Source organism: Manis javanica, chromosome 6 (genome assembly GCF_040802235.1).
Source record: "Manis javanica isolate MJ-LG chromosome 6, MJ_LKY, whole genome shotgun sequence".
In the NCBI taxonomy this organism is placed as follows: Eukaryota; Metazoa; Chordata; class Mammalia; order Pholidota; family Manidae; genus Manis; species Manis javanica.
In genome coordinates this window covers 72,524,638-72,546,404 of record NC_133161.1, presented here as the reverse complement: position 1 = coordinate 72,546,404, position 21,767 = coordinate 72,524,638, and the positions used below count along the sequence as shown (strand labels likewise).

At 41.2% G+C, this 21,767-nt stretch overlaps 1 protein-coding gene across 8 annotated transcripts in view; it reads left to right on the top strand.

The window, feature by feature from the left end:
- CDK14 (cyclin dependent kinase 14) overlaps nt 1-21,767 on the top strand; it is an 835,688-nt gene that overhangs the window by 430,500 nt on the left and 383,421 nt on the right. For all 8 annotated transcript variants that reach the window (XM_073238870.1, XM_073238871.1, XM_037019857.2 and 5 more), the window contains one exon: nt 21,266-21,360. In XM_073238870.1, the coding sequence (XP_073094971.1) occupies nt 21,266-21,360 (95 nt within the window). The remainder of the gene's footprint in view (nt 1-21,265; nt 21,361-21,767) is intronic.

Here is a 21,767-nt window from a genome sequence, read left to right as displayed (position 1 = left end):
TAAATTACATTATTGTTATGACAAGTAACAGGCACCATTCAGTGCTAACCTTTTTATTATACATGTACATTTTTATTTCAGTTACTGTAACATTTATATGAATTTTTCTGAAAAAATGAGAATTGTCTTTTTTTCCCTTGTTGATACCATTGTGTCACTGAGGTAGTATGGCAGTTAGTAATCTGGTTTCCATCCATTAACAGTTTTTCCATCAAGTTGTCATTAGAATAGTACATTTGGATAATTCCTTGATGTGAGAGTACTTCCCCTTTTGTACAGCAATCCATTTTGTCTATCTGATTCATCATACTGGATGAATCTTCTAGAAATTTGGGTCCTGTTTAATTGTACCCTCTTTTTTGTAAATAATAATTAAGCTCCATAAGAACTTGAGCAGTGGAGACCCAAACCTTTGTTTCAAACCTCATCCCTGTTACTTCCCTTTGATATGTTGTTTTGTAGCCAAAATACAGTTGGCCCTTGAGTTTGAAATGCATGGATCCACTTATACATGGATTTTTTTTCAGTAAGTTTATTGGAAAATATTTTGCATGTTTGTGTCAATTTGTAAAAACATTTTCTTTTCTCTAGTTTATTTTATTGTAAAGATACATCATAAAATACAAGGTATCTGTTAATTCACTGTTATGTTATTGGTAAGGCTTCTGGCCAATAGTAGTCCATAAGTTTTGGGGGAGTTCAAAATTACATGCAGAGTTTTGACTGCAGGAGCGGTTGGTGTCCCTAATCCCCCCACTTTTCAAGGGTCAACTGTATTTCATAGTATTTCCCCATTTCTGACTCTTGTTCTTTCCCTGCACTCCTTGAGTTAGAATGTCCCATCTCCTTATGGCATATCATTAAGTTTTCCATGGCAGCTCTGATGACGCCTGTATTACAAGATTCCACACTTTCCCCAGTTGGGAGTTTCCTTTCCCTCCTCTTCATTGCCTTACTCTTTCAGTTCTTCCTCTCTCATGGCACTCACACAGATCTGTGCTAGTAAATTTATTTGTGTTCCCTTCTTACCCCTTGAATGTAGAAGTTTTGCTCGAAGTGAGGGTCTAGGTAAGATTTTTCTTTGAGGTGCCCCAGTCTGTGCTGTTGCTGAACCTTCTCTATGCTAGCTCCAGGGATATTTGCAGCAGACCATCTCAATTTGCCAAAAGTTGCCCAATTGCGTGTTTCCATCAAACTGAGCAGTATCTGAAGTGCTAAAGCAGGACAAAGAAATTTATTAAGGTAGCAGGAAAAGAGGAACAGATGCAAACACATCAGTTGCTCAGTCCATAGGGATGCCAGAGGAGGTTAGGACTACCATCTGGGCAGGAGGGTAAGTGTGAACAGCTGTAGGTATGAGCAGTCATCCCCTGGCTGGGGGCCCATTGCTTGCCTTGGTTTTATGAGGTGATTCATTGGGAAAGAAGCATCATCTGAATAAGCAAAATGGCACCTAGCAGTCTCACGTTGGGGCTCAGCCTCTAGAAGGACCTCTGTCCTGCCATTTTCCCCTCTTCCCTCCCCTCACCCTTGTCGGGAACAGTTCAATTTCTTGCTGGCCTGTTGCCCCTAAACTTCTATATATTATAGGAGGAGGGGGTAAGCTAAACCTTATTTCTCATTACCTTCTTTCTTTCCAAGACTCCATCAGCACATTTGGTGGGAGGTGGCGGTAGGGTGTGGTGAGGCAGCTGCTTTTTGTTTCATTTGTTCTATCTTAGTTAGGGAAGCAGAGGTGGTAATTTTTCTCATCAGAACATTTCTTTAGGCAGGTCATACCAAGCAATATGGAATTCTTCTTGATGCTTGTCTACCGCATAGCTAACCCACACATGGTATGATTTTGGTTTGTATTGCTAGAGGAGTAAAATCTTAGAAGTCTTCCAGCACTTACGATTCCACATCTTCTAAGGTTAGATGATCACATACTGATCATAGGTGCTCAATAATGTGAGCTACATGAATGAATAATCAGTTGGTTAAATAGATACCTGACTGAGAAGAGAGTAAAGCACACAGGACTCTTAAGATATTTTTTCATTAATTTTTTAGTTAGCTACATTTATAATATAAAAGATAATCTAGGTAAAAAACATTGAACTTAATAATGAGTATAAGAGTAAAAGTAAATGACTACTCCACCCACACTTCCTCCCCTGAGCCCAGTATCATTCAACACAGGCAACCTCTGTCCATGCTACTGGAGTATATCCATTTCCTCCCTGTCTTGCCAATGGGTTTCAGCCCAGGCAAGTTCACTATGGACTCAATGTGACCAAAGAAATTGGAAGAAAAGCATTCTTGAAGTGAAAGGGTTATACCAACTTTATTTCCAGGTGGCAGGTCAGTCACTAGAATCCCATTCACTCAGAGCAAGTCTGCATGCAGCAAGCTGGTCTCTGCCTCTGGGCTCCTCTGTGCGCACAGCTGTTCTCTGGGCCTCTCTGCCTGTACAGCCATCCTACACAGCTGTCCTGGGCCTCTATGCACAGTCATCCTGTACAGCCATCCTCTGGGCCTCTGTCCTCAGTGATGCCACCACTCCAGCCTCTGCTCTGGTCTTCTGCAGCCTTGCAGCCCTACCACCGTGTCACGCTCAGACCACTGGGCAGATCTCTATATAGAGTCAACAGCTATGTATTGTCCACAGGTGTGAGTGAGCTAGTCAGCCATGGCCAGGAGAGAATCCTGGTCACAGTAACTCATTTTATCCACACTCCACCCCTCCAGGATTCTCTCCTCTCAATCTATGTGCCCTTAGTCCTCTGCAGTGGTCCCTGTGCAAGGAAGCTCGAACATTGTTCTCCAGCCTCTCCAGCAAAAAGTCTTGCAGACACACAGGCCAGACTCATGGCTCTGTCTCTGGTGTCTGCCTTTTTGGTCTTAATGGCTGGAACTGCTGCTCTGGTTTCATTTGTTGCCATAGCTCCATTAAGATCCTATCTGGCTTCCTGTCAAATTTCCTTCCATCTACTCCTGCCCGTATCAAATCAACCCACATCTGGGTCCTCGTAACCCTCACAGGGCCCCTCAAATTCCTCCTATAACAGGTCTTATTTCTTTCCGGATTCTCATTGCTTCAGCTACTGTACGTGTCACCTCGTACTTTGTAATTGCTGCCTCAAGGCAGGCTGCACTGTCAGGGAAGACAGCTTTCCCATCTCTGATCCCGACAGAACAATTCTATCCACTCCTAAGTCCCACAGCCACCAGCTCAGCCTGAGTATAGGGGCAGACCATAGAGTGCTCCACGACCTGGGGACGGGGCTGCTCCTCTCCTTGGGGAACTTTCAGCTGCTGGGTCTTTATTTTCTTTACAACCACCGAAGGCACCCCCCCTTCATCCTTCCCCAGCTCCTCCATTTCTGGGGCTGATGGCACCCTTCTCTCCACTCTGCCAAGTGCCTCCTCTGCTACAGTGCCTCGCAGCAATGCTAGCTCAATCTTCAGAAGGTCTCTTACCTTCACCTCAATGCTTGGCAGCTGGTGTTCTCCTGCCACCTCTGCCTGTGCTCCCTCAGGAGTTTGTCTTTTTCCTTGATGGCCTCTTCCTCCTTCAGAACACCTGGCAGAGCTGCCATCTCATCTCCAATGGCACCTTGCTGCTGGCACTCTCACGGTGCCTCCTCTCATATCAATGCCATCTCCTTCCTCAGGGAATCCACAGAAGTTTGCCGCTTGTGTTCTTGTGCCGCCATTTCTTGGGTTACCTCTGTAGACCCTTTTAATACTGTGAGAAGCAGCCAACCCACAGTCCCCACTGCCTCACGGGCACTTTGCCTCTCAAAGGATCTGCTTCCTATACCAAGAGCCAGTCCTACTGCCTCAGGTGACCCCTCCACTTGCCCAGTCCTCTAGGAGGCAAGCCACCTCAGACCACATACCCATTGAGGGATGATCCACTGTTTCCCCATTCACAGGGGAGCCTGCTGAAGCACCCCTCCCATAAGGGCAGCCTATCTTTATCCTTGGTCAACAGTGAATCCTGCTGACTATGCCAATTGTCATGCCAATGGGTTTCAGCCCCAGGCAAGTTCGCTATGGATTTAATGTGACCAAAGAAATTGACAGCAAAACATTCTTGAGGTGAAAGGGTTATACCCAACTTTATTTCCAGGTGGTAGGTTAGTCACTAGAATCCCGTTCACTCTGAGCGAGTCTGCATGCAGCAAGCTTGTCTCTGCCTCTGGCCCCTCTGTCCATACAGCCGTCCTCTGGGCCTCTCTGCACAGTCATCCCGCACAACCGTCCTCTGGGCCACTGTCCTCGACACTGCCACCACTCCAGCCTCTGCTCTGCTCTCCTGCAGCCTTGCAGCCCTGCCACCATGTCATGCTCAGAGCACTGGGAAGAGCTGGTCAACCAGGGCCAGGTGATAATCCTGGGCACAGGAACTCTCATTTTATCCACACTTCCACTTCCTTTTTAAACACATACCACTTTCAATATGATGTTTTTCCCCCCCACTATACATATATCTCAGACATATTTTCATATTAGTACCTGTAATAGAACTATTGCATTGTTTTTAATGGCTGCACAGTTTTTTGTTATATGATGTGGATAAAATGAGAGTTCCTGTGGCCAGGAGTCTCACCTGGCTCTGGTTGACTAGCTCACTGCACACCTGTGGGCAATACATGGCTGTTGACTCTATATAAAGGGCTTCTGCCGAGTGCTCTGGGCATGACACTGTGGCACGGCTGCAAGGCTGCAGGAGAGCAGAGCTGAGGCTGGAGTGGCGGCAGCACTGAGCACAGAGGCCCAGCGGATGGCTGTGCAGAACGACTATGCAGAGAAGCCCAGAGGACAGGTGTGTGGGATGACTGTGCAGAGAGGCCCAGAGGATGACTGTGCCGGCAGAGGGGCCCAGAGGCAGAGACTGGCTTGCTGCGTGCAGATTCGCTCTGAGTGAATGGGAATTTAGGGATTGACTGGCCACCGTGGAAATAAAGTTGGGTATAACCGTTTCACCCCAAGAACATTTTGCTGTCATTTTCTTTGGTCACACTGAATCCATAGCGAACTTGCCCAGGGCTGAAACCCATTAAGAAGGCATACGAATATGCCATATTTTATTTAACTGGAACACAATGGACAGCTTAGATTATTTCAAATTTTTCACTGCTTATTGAGAACAATTGAGGAGAACATTTTTATTAATGTATATTTGCTTATTTCTGTGTCTGTGTCTCTAAATTCAAGGATAAATGCTAGTTCAAAGATTAGGAGAAGTATTTTAATTTTTGATGGATGTTGGCTAATCTCCCCTCCCACCTCAGTAACATCTGCTCTCAAATAGTGTATGAGTGTGTTTATTTCCTTATGTTCTTATCAACATTAAATATTATTTGAATTAATTTGCTGAGTTTCATGCTTTAGGTTTCCTGCCTGATGACTGCCCTCTTCCCTGTTTGGTCCATTTCTTTGTATGTTTGGGGAGTGGGGTGTGTCGGGATATCATAAGCATTGACTGTAGGTTTCTCAGACTTTAAGCTGCAGTTTTACAGAGAGAAGCCTGGCATAATGGTTTGGCAATCAGAGGCCTGGCTCTTGGCCCAACTTGGCTATGCTTCTCACTGTTGCTGCCTTGAATAAGTCCATTTTGGTTCCTCATTTCTCATTGTCTTACAATGTAGATATCAGCCATTCAGTGCCTACCTGACATTTTTTCTAAGTCCCTGAGAATTAACTGGAGAAAAAGAGGGCTAGAGAAGGGAAGTGACATATTACATTGTATGACTTTTGACAGTCTTTCTGGGCCCCAACGGTCTTACCTGAAAAAGTGCATCAGATGGACCAAATGTCCTCCCAGGCCTTCAAATAGACCTTTCAGTTGATGAATCTATATTCAAAATGACATGGGAAAAAAAAGTCCTGTGCTAGTAACCCTGAGGAGTTCCTGTTCCACCCTGTGGGGCTCATTGAGGCTTTGAGATGAGCAGTTTGAAATGGTTATGATTTCATTTCTGTCTGTTCTTCGGTGGGAATTTGATCTCCCTGTAATAACTTCTGCCTTGTTCTTGTCCCCTTTCTGACTCTGTTGGTTTGTGGGACTCATAAAACCCCGTTTGAATTGGCCGCTTCCAGCTTCCACATAATTGTTATTTTGCTTATGCAATCAAAGTGATGTTGGACTTTTACATGTGACATTCAAATAATCAGAGATCACAAACTTGGAGGTCCATCAAATAGTCTATAAAAGCTACTCACGGGGGTGAGGAGGGTTCCATGGCAGTGATGTCTTGTGTAAGGGGCCAGTTGTGTAGCTCTAGACATACAACTTTTATCTACATCTACATCTGATTTTTCTAGAAAAGCCAAAGTTGTGCATTTTTTGTGAAATCCAGTGAGTTGTGCATTTTTTGTGAAATCCAGTGATTTTTAAATACTTACTAAATTTCTAAAATATTGCATAGACCAAACAAATCAAGTTGATGGATTGGATTTGATCTGCTTAAACTTACATAGGGTTTAGAGCATCTTTTTCCTTTTCTCATTGATACCACCCAATTGTTTATGAGCTTATCTCATGCTGGATAAAACATTGGGATGTAATTTTAGTTTCTAACATGATCTTTTAGAAATAAAGTGTAGTTTGAAACAAATCTTTTACCATCCCTTAATATCTGATATATGAGTGCAAGTAAATAATGCCTTTTTAGTTGTGGCATTAGTGTATAGCATTCCGGCTACTTTTGAAAGGAAAACTAATGGCATCCTATAGGATGTTTCTTTGCATTTAAAAGAATTCAGTGAAAGATATCACCTCAGTGTTTGTGGTTATTACACAATGGGATTGTTTGTCAGTTATTACAAAATGAGCATTTCTTTTGATCACCAAATCCAGGCTAAACTGAGCCCATTGTAATGATAACCAGTCTGCAGCCTAGTGCAATAGTAGGAGCTGTGCTGTTTGTGGCAATTTATGGGAAATTATTTAAGGATTTTATTTATTTTTGTGCACACATTATTCAATCTGCACTTAATAGGCGTCGTCTATAAACTTGGCACTGAATTGAGTGCTGTCAGTACATCAGCAGGAGTAAGAGCAAATAATGAGTTAGTGTGTGGGGATACAGACAGGTGGAAATTAGTCATCAGTTATTAAAGCACTGGGAAGGGGCAGCTCATCAACTCATCGTGCTGAGGGACTGATAAGAAGGGCTCCTAAGTTGAGCCTCGGTGGTCAGCAGAGACTTCCAAAGGAAGTGTTAGCTAAGATCTGAAGAGATGGTAGGACTGTGTGAGACTCAGAGCCTATGGGAGAGGGAATGGAAGAAACAGCATCCCAAAGGTCAGGGAGGACATGGTGAGTTGGAGATCAGCGAGATGTGCACAGTGGCGAGAGTGTAGTGTGGCAGGGAGCTGGAGGTGCTGAGGGCTGACTCCATCCAAAGCTCTGTCGTGCAGGTCCTTGTAAGTCCTGTTAAGCAGCCATTGAAAGGTTTCAGGAAAAATAGTGACTTGATCAGATAAAGGCAATTTTTAAAAGCCAGTCTGAACAGCAATTTCTCCTCTAGCTCTCTGCTTGTTGCTATATTCTAAACCCCTTTATCCAGGTGGTGATGCTGTGAGCAGTTGCACAGGTGCATCTGATGCCTCTGATGTCCTTCAGGTCTTCTGAGCTTCAGGTGTTCTGCCCTCAACACCTGGAAAGCTTTGAAGATAGAGGGAAGCCACCACCATAGCAAAAAACCTAGAAATGAAGACAAGAAAGCCAAGGCAGTGAGAGAAGCAGATGATGCTTATTTTGATAATGGAAACATGGAAACAGAATTGTGCTGTTTCAGGAGTCAGGAGGCCAGGGTTTGAGACTTGAGGCCAAACATCTGTATATGTTAGTCTTCTCAGCTGCCGAATAAAGGGATGGTTTAGATGCTGTTGAAGGTGACACTCAGCTTTACAATTCTATGGGGACTGTTCCACAATGAGTCAGTCACCTTGTGTTTAAGTCAAATTGTAGATGTACTTATAATGTACTAAGATTTTACTCACATGTATGTGTTGGTGTATAATGTATATGAAACAAGGTGAAATTTTATCAGGAAGGAGAATATGGGTTAATAGGAGGTAGAATGCATTTGAGAAAATGGTCATAATGTAATAATGGGTGGATGTTTGCCATAGTTCTTGGGATTACCTTCTTGTATGTAAGGCAGGTTGTATGGAATGAGCAGGAGCTATTGTCCATACTAGAAACAAACGTACCTTGCAGAGACACTAAGGAAAGCCCCTCCAGGGGTCACACATGTGAGGCTTGAAGTGTCAGGAGTCACACAGTTTCCTACCTGGATGAACATGTGATCAAATTATCCCTTCCCCCAGTTCCTCTGATTGGTAGTGGTGGAGATAGAGGTATGAAATTTCTGGAAAATTTGAGACTATAGTAGAGAGACTATTTTTCTTCCCCTTTGTCATTTTCTTGGATGGCTACTTTTTCTAAAACTACTATGAATCTGAAGTTGCTTGCTAATTTAGAAACACAAAATATGTAATGTACAACTTGTCTTTTACTTTACTCATGTAGTTATAGTAGATAAATGTTTTGTCTTAAGCAATTCTATAGTATATTGCATAAAACCCAGCATTACTAAGATATTTCTAGTTTCTGACAAGTAGTGACATGAAAGAAGATAATATGAGACTCTAATAAAAAATTTTAAGTTATTATAATTTTTGTGGCTGATGTGGCTTCTGTAGAGATTTACGAAGTCCTTATTTTTAGAAAAAGTTGGAGTCTCTCCCCAAACTCATTAAATAACACTTTGCCCATGTTACTTTGCATAAAGTTTTATTTTTATCATTGTACACTTCTGGATACTGAACACTTGACATATCTCTTTACCGTCTATAGGTATATTTGTTTTCCTATCTTGCTTTTGTGTATTTGCAGATAAAGGAAAGTCTCCTTCAAATACTGCAGTAGACTAAAGAATGAAGCAGAAGAAAAATGAGAGGCTGGGAATTTGCCAGTCCTGCCACCATGGTTGAAAGGCAATCCCTGACACAACCCCTTATAGCTTTTCTTAGATTAAATATCTTGTAGAACTCCTGAACATTTTAAGTGGTGCTAGTGTGGGCCCAGCAGCATGTCATTAGCAGTTGAGTATCACTGAACACCAAAGGGGAGGAAGCCCTGCTGGGAAGGGAGCAAATTGAGACTGAGGGTATGAATGACCTTCCCCTAAGTGACAGAGTTCCCTCAAGGCTGAGAGGAGCTTAGGTTTCCACCAGGACCACTACTGACTAGGGCAGCATGGAGGACTTCAAGACTTGTCCAGATCCAGGGACAGTTTCCTGAGTGTTGTCATGGAGAGGTAGGAGTGAAGGTGATTGCCTGCCTGAAGGTTAACTGGTGCTGGGAGGAACTCAGGGCTCTGGGACTGTGTACTTCCCACTGAATTATGCTCTGATTTAATTTTTATAGCTTTGACCTTGTTATTCAGCCAAATGAAGTAATGGTATGTTTGAAATTTCAATTCAGTAGATATTCAAGGGTAAGAGTTAACCCCACCCAGAATTCATATTCATTGGTTATATTCTCTCCTCCTCCTCCTGTGCTCATGCTAGAGATGCGCTGAGTCTGTAGACCCGCCACTGGCACCTTGCATCAAAGCACTGGTTCTGCTGCAGTGCTCATCGCAGTGCTTCACAGGAACCTTTCTCTTTCACAGATTTAGAAATTGCTGGGGGATTGAAAAGGCCACACCATCATGACCTTAGCAACATTTTATTCATTATTGGAAAACATAATTAATGATCTGACATTTTTGGGTGTTCTGAACTGAACAGGAAAAAACCCGCACACATCAAAATACCATCAAATTTTCAGAATGAAGAATTCTCTCTGCCTTCTAGTCCAAGACTTTATATCTTTCAGTGGAATCTTTCTCAGTGGCTTTGTGCATGTGTGTGTGTGTGTGTGTGTGTGTGTGTTTGAGAGAGAGAGAGAGAAGAAGAGAGATCTAGGTAAGTGAACTAGTGGACTGACTTGCTGTTTCTATTGATTTGCTTGTGGGACAGTGAGTAGCTTGCATTGTAACTACATGCATAAACACACATACACCATGAACATGCTGCCCATTCTCGCATATCAAAGGCATAGCAGAATGATTTTCAAACTTTAGGACACATAAGCATAAATAGAAAGATTGGTTGAAATATAGAATACAAGCTTCATGGGGACAAGAATTTTGTCTTTGTTTTCCTTGTGCCTAGTGATTGGCACATAGTAAATGCTAAACATGTGTTGGATGACTCCTGGGCCCCACCCCCATCAATTTGGATTTTATATGTTTGGGATGGGACCTAGTAAATTTGCACTGATATCAAGGACGTCAGTTGACTTTGATGTGGTAGTGGAAGGATTACTTTGTGAAGAACTTCATGGTGGGCCTGTGACTTTGACTGTGGTGACATGAGCAGACTACTTCCTGACAAAGGGGGGTGGAGTCTTCTGTGTCTGGAAATATGCTGCAAAATTACTCTACTTTGTGGAGGAATCTGACAGTGCTCCACCACTTGGCTGATGTCTTATAGTCAAGTGACCTTTGTGTAGAACCTTAGGTCCTGGGACATGCAGCCATGACAAAAAAAATAGTTTCTGACTTTAAACTTATCTTTATTTTTGTAAAATATTACAATACTAGCTATTCAGATACTTACCTGCAAAGAGAGGTTGATTTAAAGCTAGTCAAAAGGTGATGCTATTATGATATAAATGTTTATTTTCCTTAACCAGAAGACATAAGGGGCTTAGTGCCAAACCACATGTTTTTTTATTGCATACTTTGTAGTATTCTTAGTGATTATACATGTAACCAACAAGTAATAAAGGGTAAAACTGATCATATAAAGAAAACTACCCAATAGCTTTTAAACTTAGTAATTATATAGCCAGACAAAACCCAGCTCTTCTGTTATCAATAACTCTTAGCTCCTAAGTTGTCTCTTTTCTGCGTGAGATAGTAAATGGAGCATAACCACCACTATCCTTCAACCTGTTGCTTAGTAAGATTTGCATCTATAAAGATTACAAGCAAGATGTTTACACTAGAGAAGAACCATGGGTCAAGCATTCGTATATTACCTGTATGCTCAGTGGTAGCGAGGAACAGCTTAGCTTGAGCATGGAAAGGCAGCTAGCTGGGAAGTCATTTATAGGTTCACCTGGGAGTAAATTGGAGACAATAAACTATGAATCTGTTGTGAGTAAATTAATGCAGGGAAGTAACTATGTAGACAGGAAACACAACATTTTGGAATAACATGTGGTACAAGAGCAAACTAGAGGCTGATACAAGGCCTGCACTGTTTCACGAAAGGAAGAGAGACCCTTGTGATGGAAGGATTTACACCAGTACCCATGGAGCAGGACTGACAGTGAAGACCCACCCTGCCGGTGGGTCTCATTATTATAGTCACATACTAATCGTGTAGTTAAGCATCTGTGTGCCTTCCCTAGTGCTATTTCAGTTCTCTTTAACCAATCTACTTGTAATAAAGAACTTTTCCAGATCTTTTTTATTATAAAATGAACATATCTTTATCATAAACAATTCAATTGATATAGAAAGGTACATGTAGAATATTAAATAGTTTCTATATATCTATATTCTTCCCCTCAGCTATTCCCAAAGTTTGATGAGCAGATTCTTCCTTTTTTTTTTTTCTATGCAGAGTCAATTCTTACCCATTGGGTACAGATTAATTGGTTTGAATATTAACTATGGTTAAGTAACAATGCATTTGGGAAAAAATTAAAAGTGGTTTAAACCAGGTAAACTCTATTAAGTTGAACCACCTGAAATTGCTGTGCTAGGAGGTCAAAAATGTCAAATATTGACAGTTTCATGTGGTTAAGCTATATTAACAGAGGAATTTGTTCTTTGAAATGATTTAGTAAGCAGTTGATGTGGTCATGTGAGGCAGCAATGTGGAAATAGCCCCTAGCTGACTGCTGTTTAGTAGTAGTCAGGTGGTAGGTAAATAGGTATTGATGGCAAGGGGGATGGCTGAGGCTGTAATTTCCAGTACCACATTTCAGGTCTGTGACTTTGGGGGAAATTAGGAGGGGAGCAGAAAAGGAAGAATATGCTGTGGGATTCAATTTTGGTCCATCCCCAAATAGAAAAACTATTTGCAAAACAAATAGCAAAAACAGCAGACTTTGGATGAAGAGCGGACAATTTTTGAGATTCCTGTTAAGTATTTCTAACCTGTTAGTATTATCTTTCTGTATTTGGATGACATATGGTAAACAAAAAACATGTCTAAGTCCTGAAAGTGATTTTAGCTAAATTAAGTTCATGTGACATCACATTTATTTTACCTTGTGTCTTGGGTTGGCTATGACCTCTTTTCCCCATTACACAAAGTTGATTCTTTTTATGTATATCTGTATAGACTATAAAAAGCAAAAATGGAGTCAGAGACAGGATTCCATTTTTTAACCTGATTCTTTTACTTTGTATGTATTCTTTTAGACACATTTATTTGTATGTGTGTGTATGTGTGTGTGTCTGTTTACTGGATTATCACTAAAGAGAAGGTTCAGAACTGAGAAGAACCACAGCATTTCTAGCTGAAGTAGACAGCGTCCCTTAAAGAACCATGTACAAGTTGTGCATCCATTCTCAGGGTGCAAACATGTTCCTTTCTCCCTTCTAGACCATCTACTCATCACAGTCTCATCGCAGTCACAAACAAGTATCTTGTCTTTGTTTGAGTGTATTTGTTGTTGTTTTTGTTCACCCTTAAGATTTTCCTGTTCAGAATATTTTAGCTATGAAAATATTTAGAATCCACTGGCAAGTAAGTGGGATAGAACTTCTCATTGAAAGTAAGTAGTTTTACTATTTACAGTATAAAGTGATTTGAGCAGTCTTAGAGTTATCGGCTGTGGAAAACAAAGTTCATGTCTGTTGTGTTTGTAGCCTGAGATTCGGTTGGCTGTGGCTGGCTACTTGGGTTTTTAATGGGTAGTACTTTTTGTCTCTAGAAAAGTCATGTAGCAGCCTATCTAGTCCATCTCACTGAAAAAGAATACATTAAAAAAAGTGAGCAGAAAATGTGAATGTACTGTTTCTTTCCACTACAATGGGGAGTGAGCAAGGATGGTTTGTGTTTGGTTGTGATCTGTCCTTTCCTAGGAGGATATCAAATAATGATGTACAAAACTATCTGAAATATTAAGGGGTTTTGTTTATCTTTTCTTTGTTCACTAACATTGCTTTTTAAAATGACCAGTATAGTGAGAATCTGATAAAATGAACATATTCTGAATTCTTCTGTTAACTGAAAATTTATTTTAATCATGATGACATTAGAATGTAGGTGAAATTTATCTCTTCTCAGTCAGAGTGGACACTTAAAAGAATGTTTATTATCAAACCTGGAAATTAAGGTTTAAATATGGCCAATAGTGAGTATCAGAAATCTTCTGCCAAACTGAGGGAGTCCTTTTTGTATCCTTCTGTATGACTGGGACTGTCAGAGGTACAGTTATCTTTATGAGCAACAGTGTTTTTCTCTTTCTGTATTGTTTCAACATCACAGCCTTCAAACTATTGTTAGAATTTTCACCTTAAACCCCTAATTACAAGTATTTTACATTGTGTACAATTGTACCTTTGCAGACCTTACTGCTGAAATGAATTGGAAATGCTGCCATACATTTACTTAAAATCTGTGGGGAAACCAAGCGTGCTGGAGTTACTAGTGCTGGTGTTACAGGATTCATTTTGTAGGTAAACGATGGGAAAATAACATGTGGTGTATTTGTGATATTATTAGGATGACATGGAGTGTTATTTTGACAATGTTTGTCTTGCAAAGGGAGACATATTGGCTTTAAAACTTGCAGGCGCTAATCATCAGGCTGACTTGGCAGCCCAGGAGACTCGCTCGCCTTAGTAACAGCAGAAATTACAGTATCTGGCACCTTGCTGGGAGCCGTGGCTGCTCTGTTGACAGCCTCCAAGTTAGTCAGGTCTGTCACTTATGCCAATGTTGGTAGATACTGTAGATGGTTTCTGCCCTTCAGTGCCATTTTTCTGCCATCAGCATTGAAACTAGTGGCTCTTTTTCCAAACACAAATTCATTATGTTAATCTCAAAAGAGGGGTTGCTTTCAAATACAAATACTGGTATGTAAACGGCAGGCTGTTTTCAAGGTATATATAAATGTATTTAGAAATCTAAAATCTGTAATAATTGAGACCTCTTTGAATGAAATGTGGAGGCTTTTAGTCTTCATCTAAAACAAAAATATCATACAACAAATGACATGACTTTTCTATGATATTAGTCACTGTCAGGGAAAAAAATATCTTTTCCCAAGATGAATGATGATAGGAATTTGATTTTATTGAAATTGTAGGAAGAATGCAATGGAAATAATGGGTGTGGAAACATTACTTTAAGAAATAAAAAATAATTTTTGTGTAATTGGTGAGAGAACAAAGGTGATAATGGGGGTGGAAAGTAAAAACAAAAACAAAACATCCTAAGACACAGTATCCTCAGGGTGTGGGGTACCCAGTGAAATGAGCTTTAGTACCTTCTGGAGCTGCTGATGGTAAGTCAAACTGAATTTGACTAACTGAGGGGATGAGGATAAAATGAGAGTTCCTGTGGCCAGGATTCTCACCTGGCCCTAGTTGACTAGCTCACTGCACACCTGTGGGCAGTACATGGCTGTTGACTATAAAAAGAGCTCTGCCCAGTGCTCTGTGGGCATGACACGGTGGCAGGGCTGCAAGGCTGCAGGAGAGCAGAGCAGAGACTGGAGTGGTGGCAGCGCCGAGGACAGAGGCCCAGAGTCCGGCTGTGCGGAACGACTGTGCAGAGAGGCCCAGAGGACAGCTGTGCAGACAGAGGGGCCCAGAGGATGGCTGTGCAGACAGAGAGGCCCAGAGGACGGCTGTGAGGACAAAGGGGCCCAAAGGACTGCTGTGCAGACAGAGGGGCCCAGAGGCAGAGACCGGCCTGCTGCATGCAGACTCGCTCTGAGTGAACGGGATTTTAGTGACTGACCTGCCACTGTGAGAATAAAGTTTCACCCCAAGAATGTTTTGCTGTCATTTTCTTTGGTCATATTGAATCTATAGCAAACTTGCCTGGGGCTGAAACCCATTGGCAAGACAATTGGCGAAAGTCAGCAGGGTTCATTGTTGACCAAGGAAAAAGACAGGCTGCCCTTATGGGAGGGGTGCTTCAGCGTGCTGCTCATGTGAATGGGGAGACAGTAGATCGTCCCCCAATGGGTATGTGGTCTGAGGTGGCTTGCCTCTTAGAGGACCAATCCTCACTCCAGGACTGGAGGCAAGTGGAGGTGACACCTGAGGCTGTAGGGGTGGCCCTTGGTATAATAACTAGATCCTTTGAGAAGCAGAGTGTCTGTGAGGCAGCGGGGCTGTGGGTTGGCTGCTTCTCACAGTATTAAAAAAGTCTACAGAGGACACCCAAGATATGGCGGCACGAGAACGCGAGCTGCAAACCTCTGTGGATTCCCTGAGGAAGGACATGGCATTGATGCGGGAGGAGGCTGCATGAGAGCTCCAGCAGCAAGGTGCCATTGGAGACAAGATGGCAGCTCTGCCAGGTGTTCTGAAGGAGGAATAGGCCATCAAGGAAAAAGACGAACTCCTGAGGGAAGCACAGGCGGAGGTGGCATGAAAATGTCAGGTGCCAACATTGAGCTGAAGGTAAGAGACCTTCTAAAGATTGAGCTGGCATTGTTGCGAGGCACTGTAACAGAGGAGACACTCAGGGGAGTGGAGAGAAAGGTGCCATCAGCCCCAGAAATGGAGGAGCTGGGGAAGGATGAAAGCGGGGGTACCGGAGGCACTGGCCCCTCCTGTATCCAAAGCATGCCCAGTGGTTGTAAAGAAAATAAAGACCCAGCAGCTGAAAGTTCCCGAAGGAGAGGAGCAGCCCCCTCCCCAGGTCGTGGAGCACTCTATGGTCTGCCCCTATACTCAGGCTGAGCTGGTGGCTGTGGGACTTAGGTGTGGATGGAATTGTTCTGTCGGGATCAGAGATGGGAAATCTGTCTTCCCTGACAGTGCAGCCCGCCTTGAGGCAGTGATTACAAAATGCAAGATGACATGTACAATAGCTGAAGCAATGAGAATCCGGAAAGAAAGAAGACCTGTTGCTCACAGGAGGAATTTGAGGGGCCTTGTAAGGGTTACGAGGACCCAGATGTGGGTTAATTTGATACTGGCAGGAGTAGATGGAAGGAAATTAGATGGGAAGCCAAATAGGATCTTACGGAAGCTAAGCTATGGCAACAACTGAAACCAGAGCAGCAGTTCCAGCCATTAAGACCAAAGAGGCAGAGGTAAGAGACAGAGGCATGAGTCCGGCCTGCGTGTCTGCAAGACTTTTTGCTGGAGAGGCTGGAGAACAATGTTCGAGCTTCCTTGCACAGGGATCATTGCAGAGGACTAAGGGCACATAGATTAAGAGGAGATAATCCTGGAGGGGTGGAGCTTGGATAAAATGAGAGTTACTGTGAGCAGGATTCTCTCCTGGCCCTGGTTGACTAGCTCACTGCACACCTGTGGGCAGTTCATGGCTGTTGACCATAAAAAGAGCTCCACCCAGTGCTCTGGGCATGACACAGTGGCAGGGCTGCAAGGCTGCAGGAGAGCAGAGCAGAGGCTGGAGTGGTGGCATCACTGAGGACAGAGGCCCAGAGGATGGCTGTGCGGGACAACTGTGCTGAGAGGCCCAGAGGACGGCTGTGCAGACAGAGGGGCCCAGAGGATAGCTGTGAGGACAGAGGGACCCAAAGGATGGCTGTGAGGACAGAGGGACCCAGAGGCAGAGGCCTGCCTGCTGCATGCATACTTGCTCTGAGTGAACGGGATTTTAGTGACTGACCTGCCACTGTGAGAACAAAGTTGGGTATAACCCTTTCACCCCAAGAACGTTTTGCTGTCATTTTCTTTGGTCACATTGAATCCATAGTGAACTTGCCTGGGGCTGAAACATATTGGCAAGACGGGATAACTTGAAAAATGAAATTGGACAAGATTGGACAATAATATATAACATATCTCCAAAACTTGCCTTATAAAGCCAGGTTCCTTTCATACTACATGGTAGTCATTTGGTTCTTAACTCATTTCAGCTGTATGTATTCTTCTGCAGGTTAGGTATGAAGTACCATACTGGGCAATCATTTTCAGATACCCTTTTGTGGTTTGAATTATTAAACTCTTGAGGATGAATCTGCCTTAGAACTAGTGCAGAGGCACCTGTCCTTTTTAAAATGAGGAAATGTGAACTTGTCCTGATATTAATATCTGAAAGCCAGCTATTTAAGAAAGGTTTGCTTGCTTAAGGCTGGTGGGCTAGATGAATAACTAAAAGAAGGAAGATTGTAAATTTTGGAATTAGCAATACTAAACTCTATTGCTCTCTGGGTAATGGTTGTTGCTTCAAAATTCGTGTGCTGTGATTTTATTGTTACTGTAAATTTTGTAATCATTTGCTCAAAGCACTATTAAAATAATTTTGTAGGTATTTTACTCTAAGGTTTTTAGCCTGTGAAACTAACTTGCTCATGGCAGATGTGTATGAGGCGAAAGATAAGGCCTCCTCACAATGGTTAGCTTGACTTCACTGGCCTTGAACTACATCCTGATGTTATTCAGTTTCACAGGGAACACATTTGTCTTTCAGTGCTAGAACCAGCCACACCAAGAAATTCTTGGTCTAAATGATCTTCTTTGGACCAGTTATGTGTATAAAGCTTATCTTGGGGTTAAGGATATAGTATATTATCCTGAAACAGATTTGCCTGGGAAAGGCAACAAATTCAAGACAGTAAGAGTCACTCTAATCCCGGGGGGAGCTCACAGTCATTGAAGTCATACCAGAACTTCTGCTTACATGCTTACATGCTTTATCTCTACCTTTGTGGAGTATGCTTGTTCAGCATCTTTTGTGTGGTGATTGCATATCTGAAATTCCATTTTACTTGAGAAAAATAGCGAGTAATCTAGATTTGCTTCCTTAGTATGTTAAAACATGGGTATATTTCTTTTTCAAATAAAAAAAATAGGCTTTATTTTTTAAAGCAATTTTAGGTTCACAGAAAAAAATGGCAAATAGTGAGAGTTCTTATGTAATTCCTACCCACCTTGCCACCCCCTCAGCCTTCCCTACTATCAGTGTCTGATGTCCCTATAATGAATTTTGAAAAATGACACCAGAGTGGCACATTTGTTGTAATGGATGGACCTGCACTCACTCACTGTCATCACCCAGAGTGGATTGTTCATGTTAGGGTTTATCTTGGTGTTAAGGAAAATCTCTTTTGAAGATGTGGTTTTACAGTACTATTGAATATGAAGTATTCAAGGTTTGTCCAGGTTCCCAGTGCCACTAATTAGGTTGTGAGTAAGTACTCGGTGAATAAATGAATGATGACAAGTTCTTGACAGAATGCCGGCAAAATACTTTTCCATGTTCTATTCAACCTGTATATCAAAAACCAAAATTGAACACATAGTGCTACTAAAATAAATAATGATGATAGAGGAAGCTTTTGCTTTTTCATTATTCTACCTTAATGGTGGTTGATGTAGGGGGAAATAATTCTGCTTATTTCTGGTCTTATTGAGAGGTGAAGAGGAGTTTATCCTCAACTTAACACTCGGGCTTTATAGTACATAAAATGCCCATACAGTTATTTAATAAGTTTTTTGATTATTGATGGTACATTGTTTTTTTTACATATTTCCCATCTTTCATGGTTCTTTTAGTCTTACACAGAGTTAGAAAGATGTAAGACTCAGTCCACTTACTATTTAATTAATAAGTATTGTCTTGTAAACGTTTAATGTCTTTGTGTCCTGCAGTTTCATTTTTCACAATTCATTATATGGAGATAGTCCTAAAGAAATATTTCTTTAAAAACCCAATTATGTCCTTTGTGTTATTATTCATAAAAAGTAAAGTGTTAAGAAATCTAATTTCTTCTTTTTTTGAGATGAGCAGTGTCACAGTGAATCTGTTTATGGAGAAGTGGGGTTGTCTCATTGCTTTTTTAATCAAGGGAAAGGAGGATTTTATGCAGAAGGACTGGAATTTAAGAGTCAAAACCAGCTGTTCCTTCCCCAGATCTTGAAATTGCCAGCATTATTAGCTGGTCTTCCCTGGATTTGTGGAGGGGAAGTGTCAAGGGGTCCTGTGTTGAACATGAGTGTTATCTGTCATCAGACTGAGAAAGGGGGCTAGTGCTGATCTCATAGTAAAAGGAAACAGATCAAACTTGAGGAAGAGCTGCTGGATGACAGCAGGCCCTTTTCTCTTTCAAGGATTAGACAGCTACATATATGTATAATAGACCAATATCTATACCAGTGGGATATATATATCCCCCTGGGGAACCTAATAACATTCAGTAAATAAATGAAGTCACTACTGATCAGGCCTTGATCTAGGACAAGGGGTTTGGAATTGTGGCTGTCTGATCTTGATTCTTCTCACTCACTCTCCTCCACAAGTCATACTTCCAACAGAGAAAGCAAATAACATCACACATGACCACACCTTCAAGAGCCCTGGGAGACAGCCACAAGCCTGTGGTTGCAGAATGGCACAGGCAAAGCTTAAGAGAAGTTTAAGAGACTGAAAAAAGTAGAAGGTATGGGAGACTTAGTAGAATCCAGAAAAATAACTCCAGAAAAAGGTTGGGACTCCATGTAGTTCATAACACTGACTACAGAAAAGGAGATCAAAACTGAGTGGGACTGGAAATGGCAGTTATTGGAAAGCATTGCTTCTGGGGGAGGTTCAGATACATAGGGAAACAATGGTACCCCTTGAAGATATGGCAGTGAAAGTAATGAAAGAAAGAAAAGGGAGAGATTAAGGATCCTGTGGAGATGAAAAAGAAACAAAACACTCCAAATCCTCTCTGTTTCTCCCTCCAGTACCATCCATTAAAACTTTATAGAGGAGGTAAGAATTGACCAGGGAGAGGGCTCTCCAGTGAAGAACCCAGCCCATTTAACCAATAGGAATAAAACAGGGTGGTCCACATCTATATAGAGCAGCTATAAAAAATCAGAAAATATGTATCAATCCATTTCAGCTGATAAAAATGCTTTACAAAAAAATCAGCCATGAAATTAAAGAAAACGATACACAACATGGTAATCTAAATTTTTTTATTCAGGCCATTGGGTGTATGAAACAAACAAAAAAATCCACCTTGAATTGTAACTGCAAAAGCTAAGAAGAGAAGTGGACAAAAACCAAAATGGAATAAAATGAATGATAATTGCATTCCTGGGAAATATAGAAGAAAAGGCTAAATCAAATCAGATATGAGGCCTAAATTATAAGGTACCCAAGGGAAAATAGATTCAAAGACAGCGTATCCAATATATTAATATTTACATGCAGTATAAATGTTATAAATAGAAGTTAAAAGTCAGAGATTGGAAGAATGGATCTAAAAAACATATGACCCAATGAGATACTCCATAAGAAACTCACTTCAAATATAATGATATTGGTAGGCTAAAAGAAAAAGATACATAATGTAAACAATCAAAATCAAGCTGTATGGCTATAATTAATATCAGATAAAACAGACTTAAAAGCATTGCCAGGGATAAAAAGAGACATTATATATTGATAAAGGGACCAACTTATAAAGAAAACATAGTAATCCCAAATGTATATACAGTAAATTACAAAGCTTCAAAATACACAAAGCGAAAACTGGTAGAATTCAAAGGAAAAACTGACAAATCCCCATTCACAGTTGGGGAAGTCAGTGTCCCTCACTTTGTCATGAGTAGAACCATTATTCAAAAAATCAGCAAGAATATAGAAGAACTGAATGAAAAAATCAGCCGAGAGTATCTAATTGACATTGATAGAGTTCTCCATCCAGTATCAGCAGAAAATATATTCCATACATATGGCACATCCAAGATAAACCATATCCTGGGTAATAAAACAAACATAAGCAAATTTAAAAGACCCAAAATCATATCAAGTATGTTCTCTGACCACAATGGAATATAACTAAAGATTAATAACAATAACAGGTGAAGTAATTGGGAGGATCTTCATCTAAATGAAATCTTTGTTCCTCTGCCCTTGATTCTGAATTGTTTTTGGCTTGAAAAATGGGAAAATAGAAAATCTCATCTGATAATGTACCATAATGATAATGAAATCTTATCAGTTGATTATTACTCATTGTCTCTTTGTTCACTTTATTTTACAGCTTCTCTGTTAAAAGGACTAAAACATGCTAATATAGTGCTGCTTCATGACATCATCCACACCAAGGAGACACTGACACTTGTATTTGAATATGTGGTGAGTAAAATAAGAATTTAGATTTTATAGATGTGAATAAAATTCTTACAACATTATCATAGCATTTTGTTTTTAGGTTGCTGTACTGAAATATTTTATCTCAGTATGGGAAACTTGTAATTTTGTATAGCTTTGAATGATAGGTCTCTTAAAGAACAATCTATAAAAATATTAAGTTGAATTCTCATCAGATAATGTTATCTATTTATAACCTATTTGTTATGAGGGTGCATTGTATTTTCTAGGTTTAATGAGATTAAACACCAGATGATGATCACTCTGTTATGGGTTGAGTTCTCTTCCATTCCTGTCCCCACTGCAACAAAGAATTTTGAAAGGCAGAGACACAATAGCAGAGTAGAGTACAAATTTTATTTGAATACACTCCAAGGGAGGAGCAGGCCAGA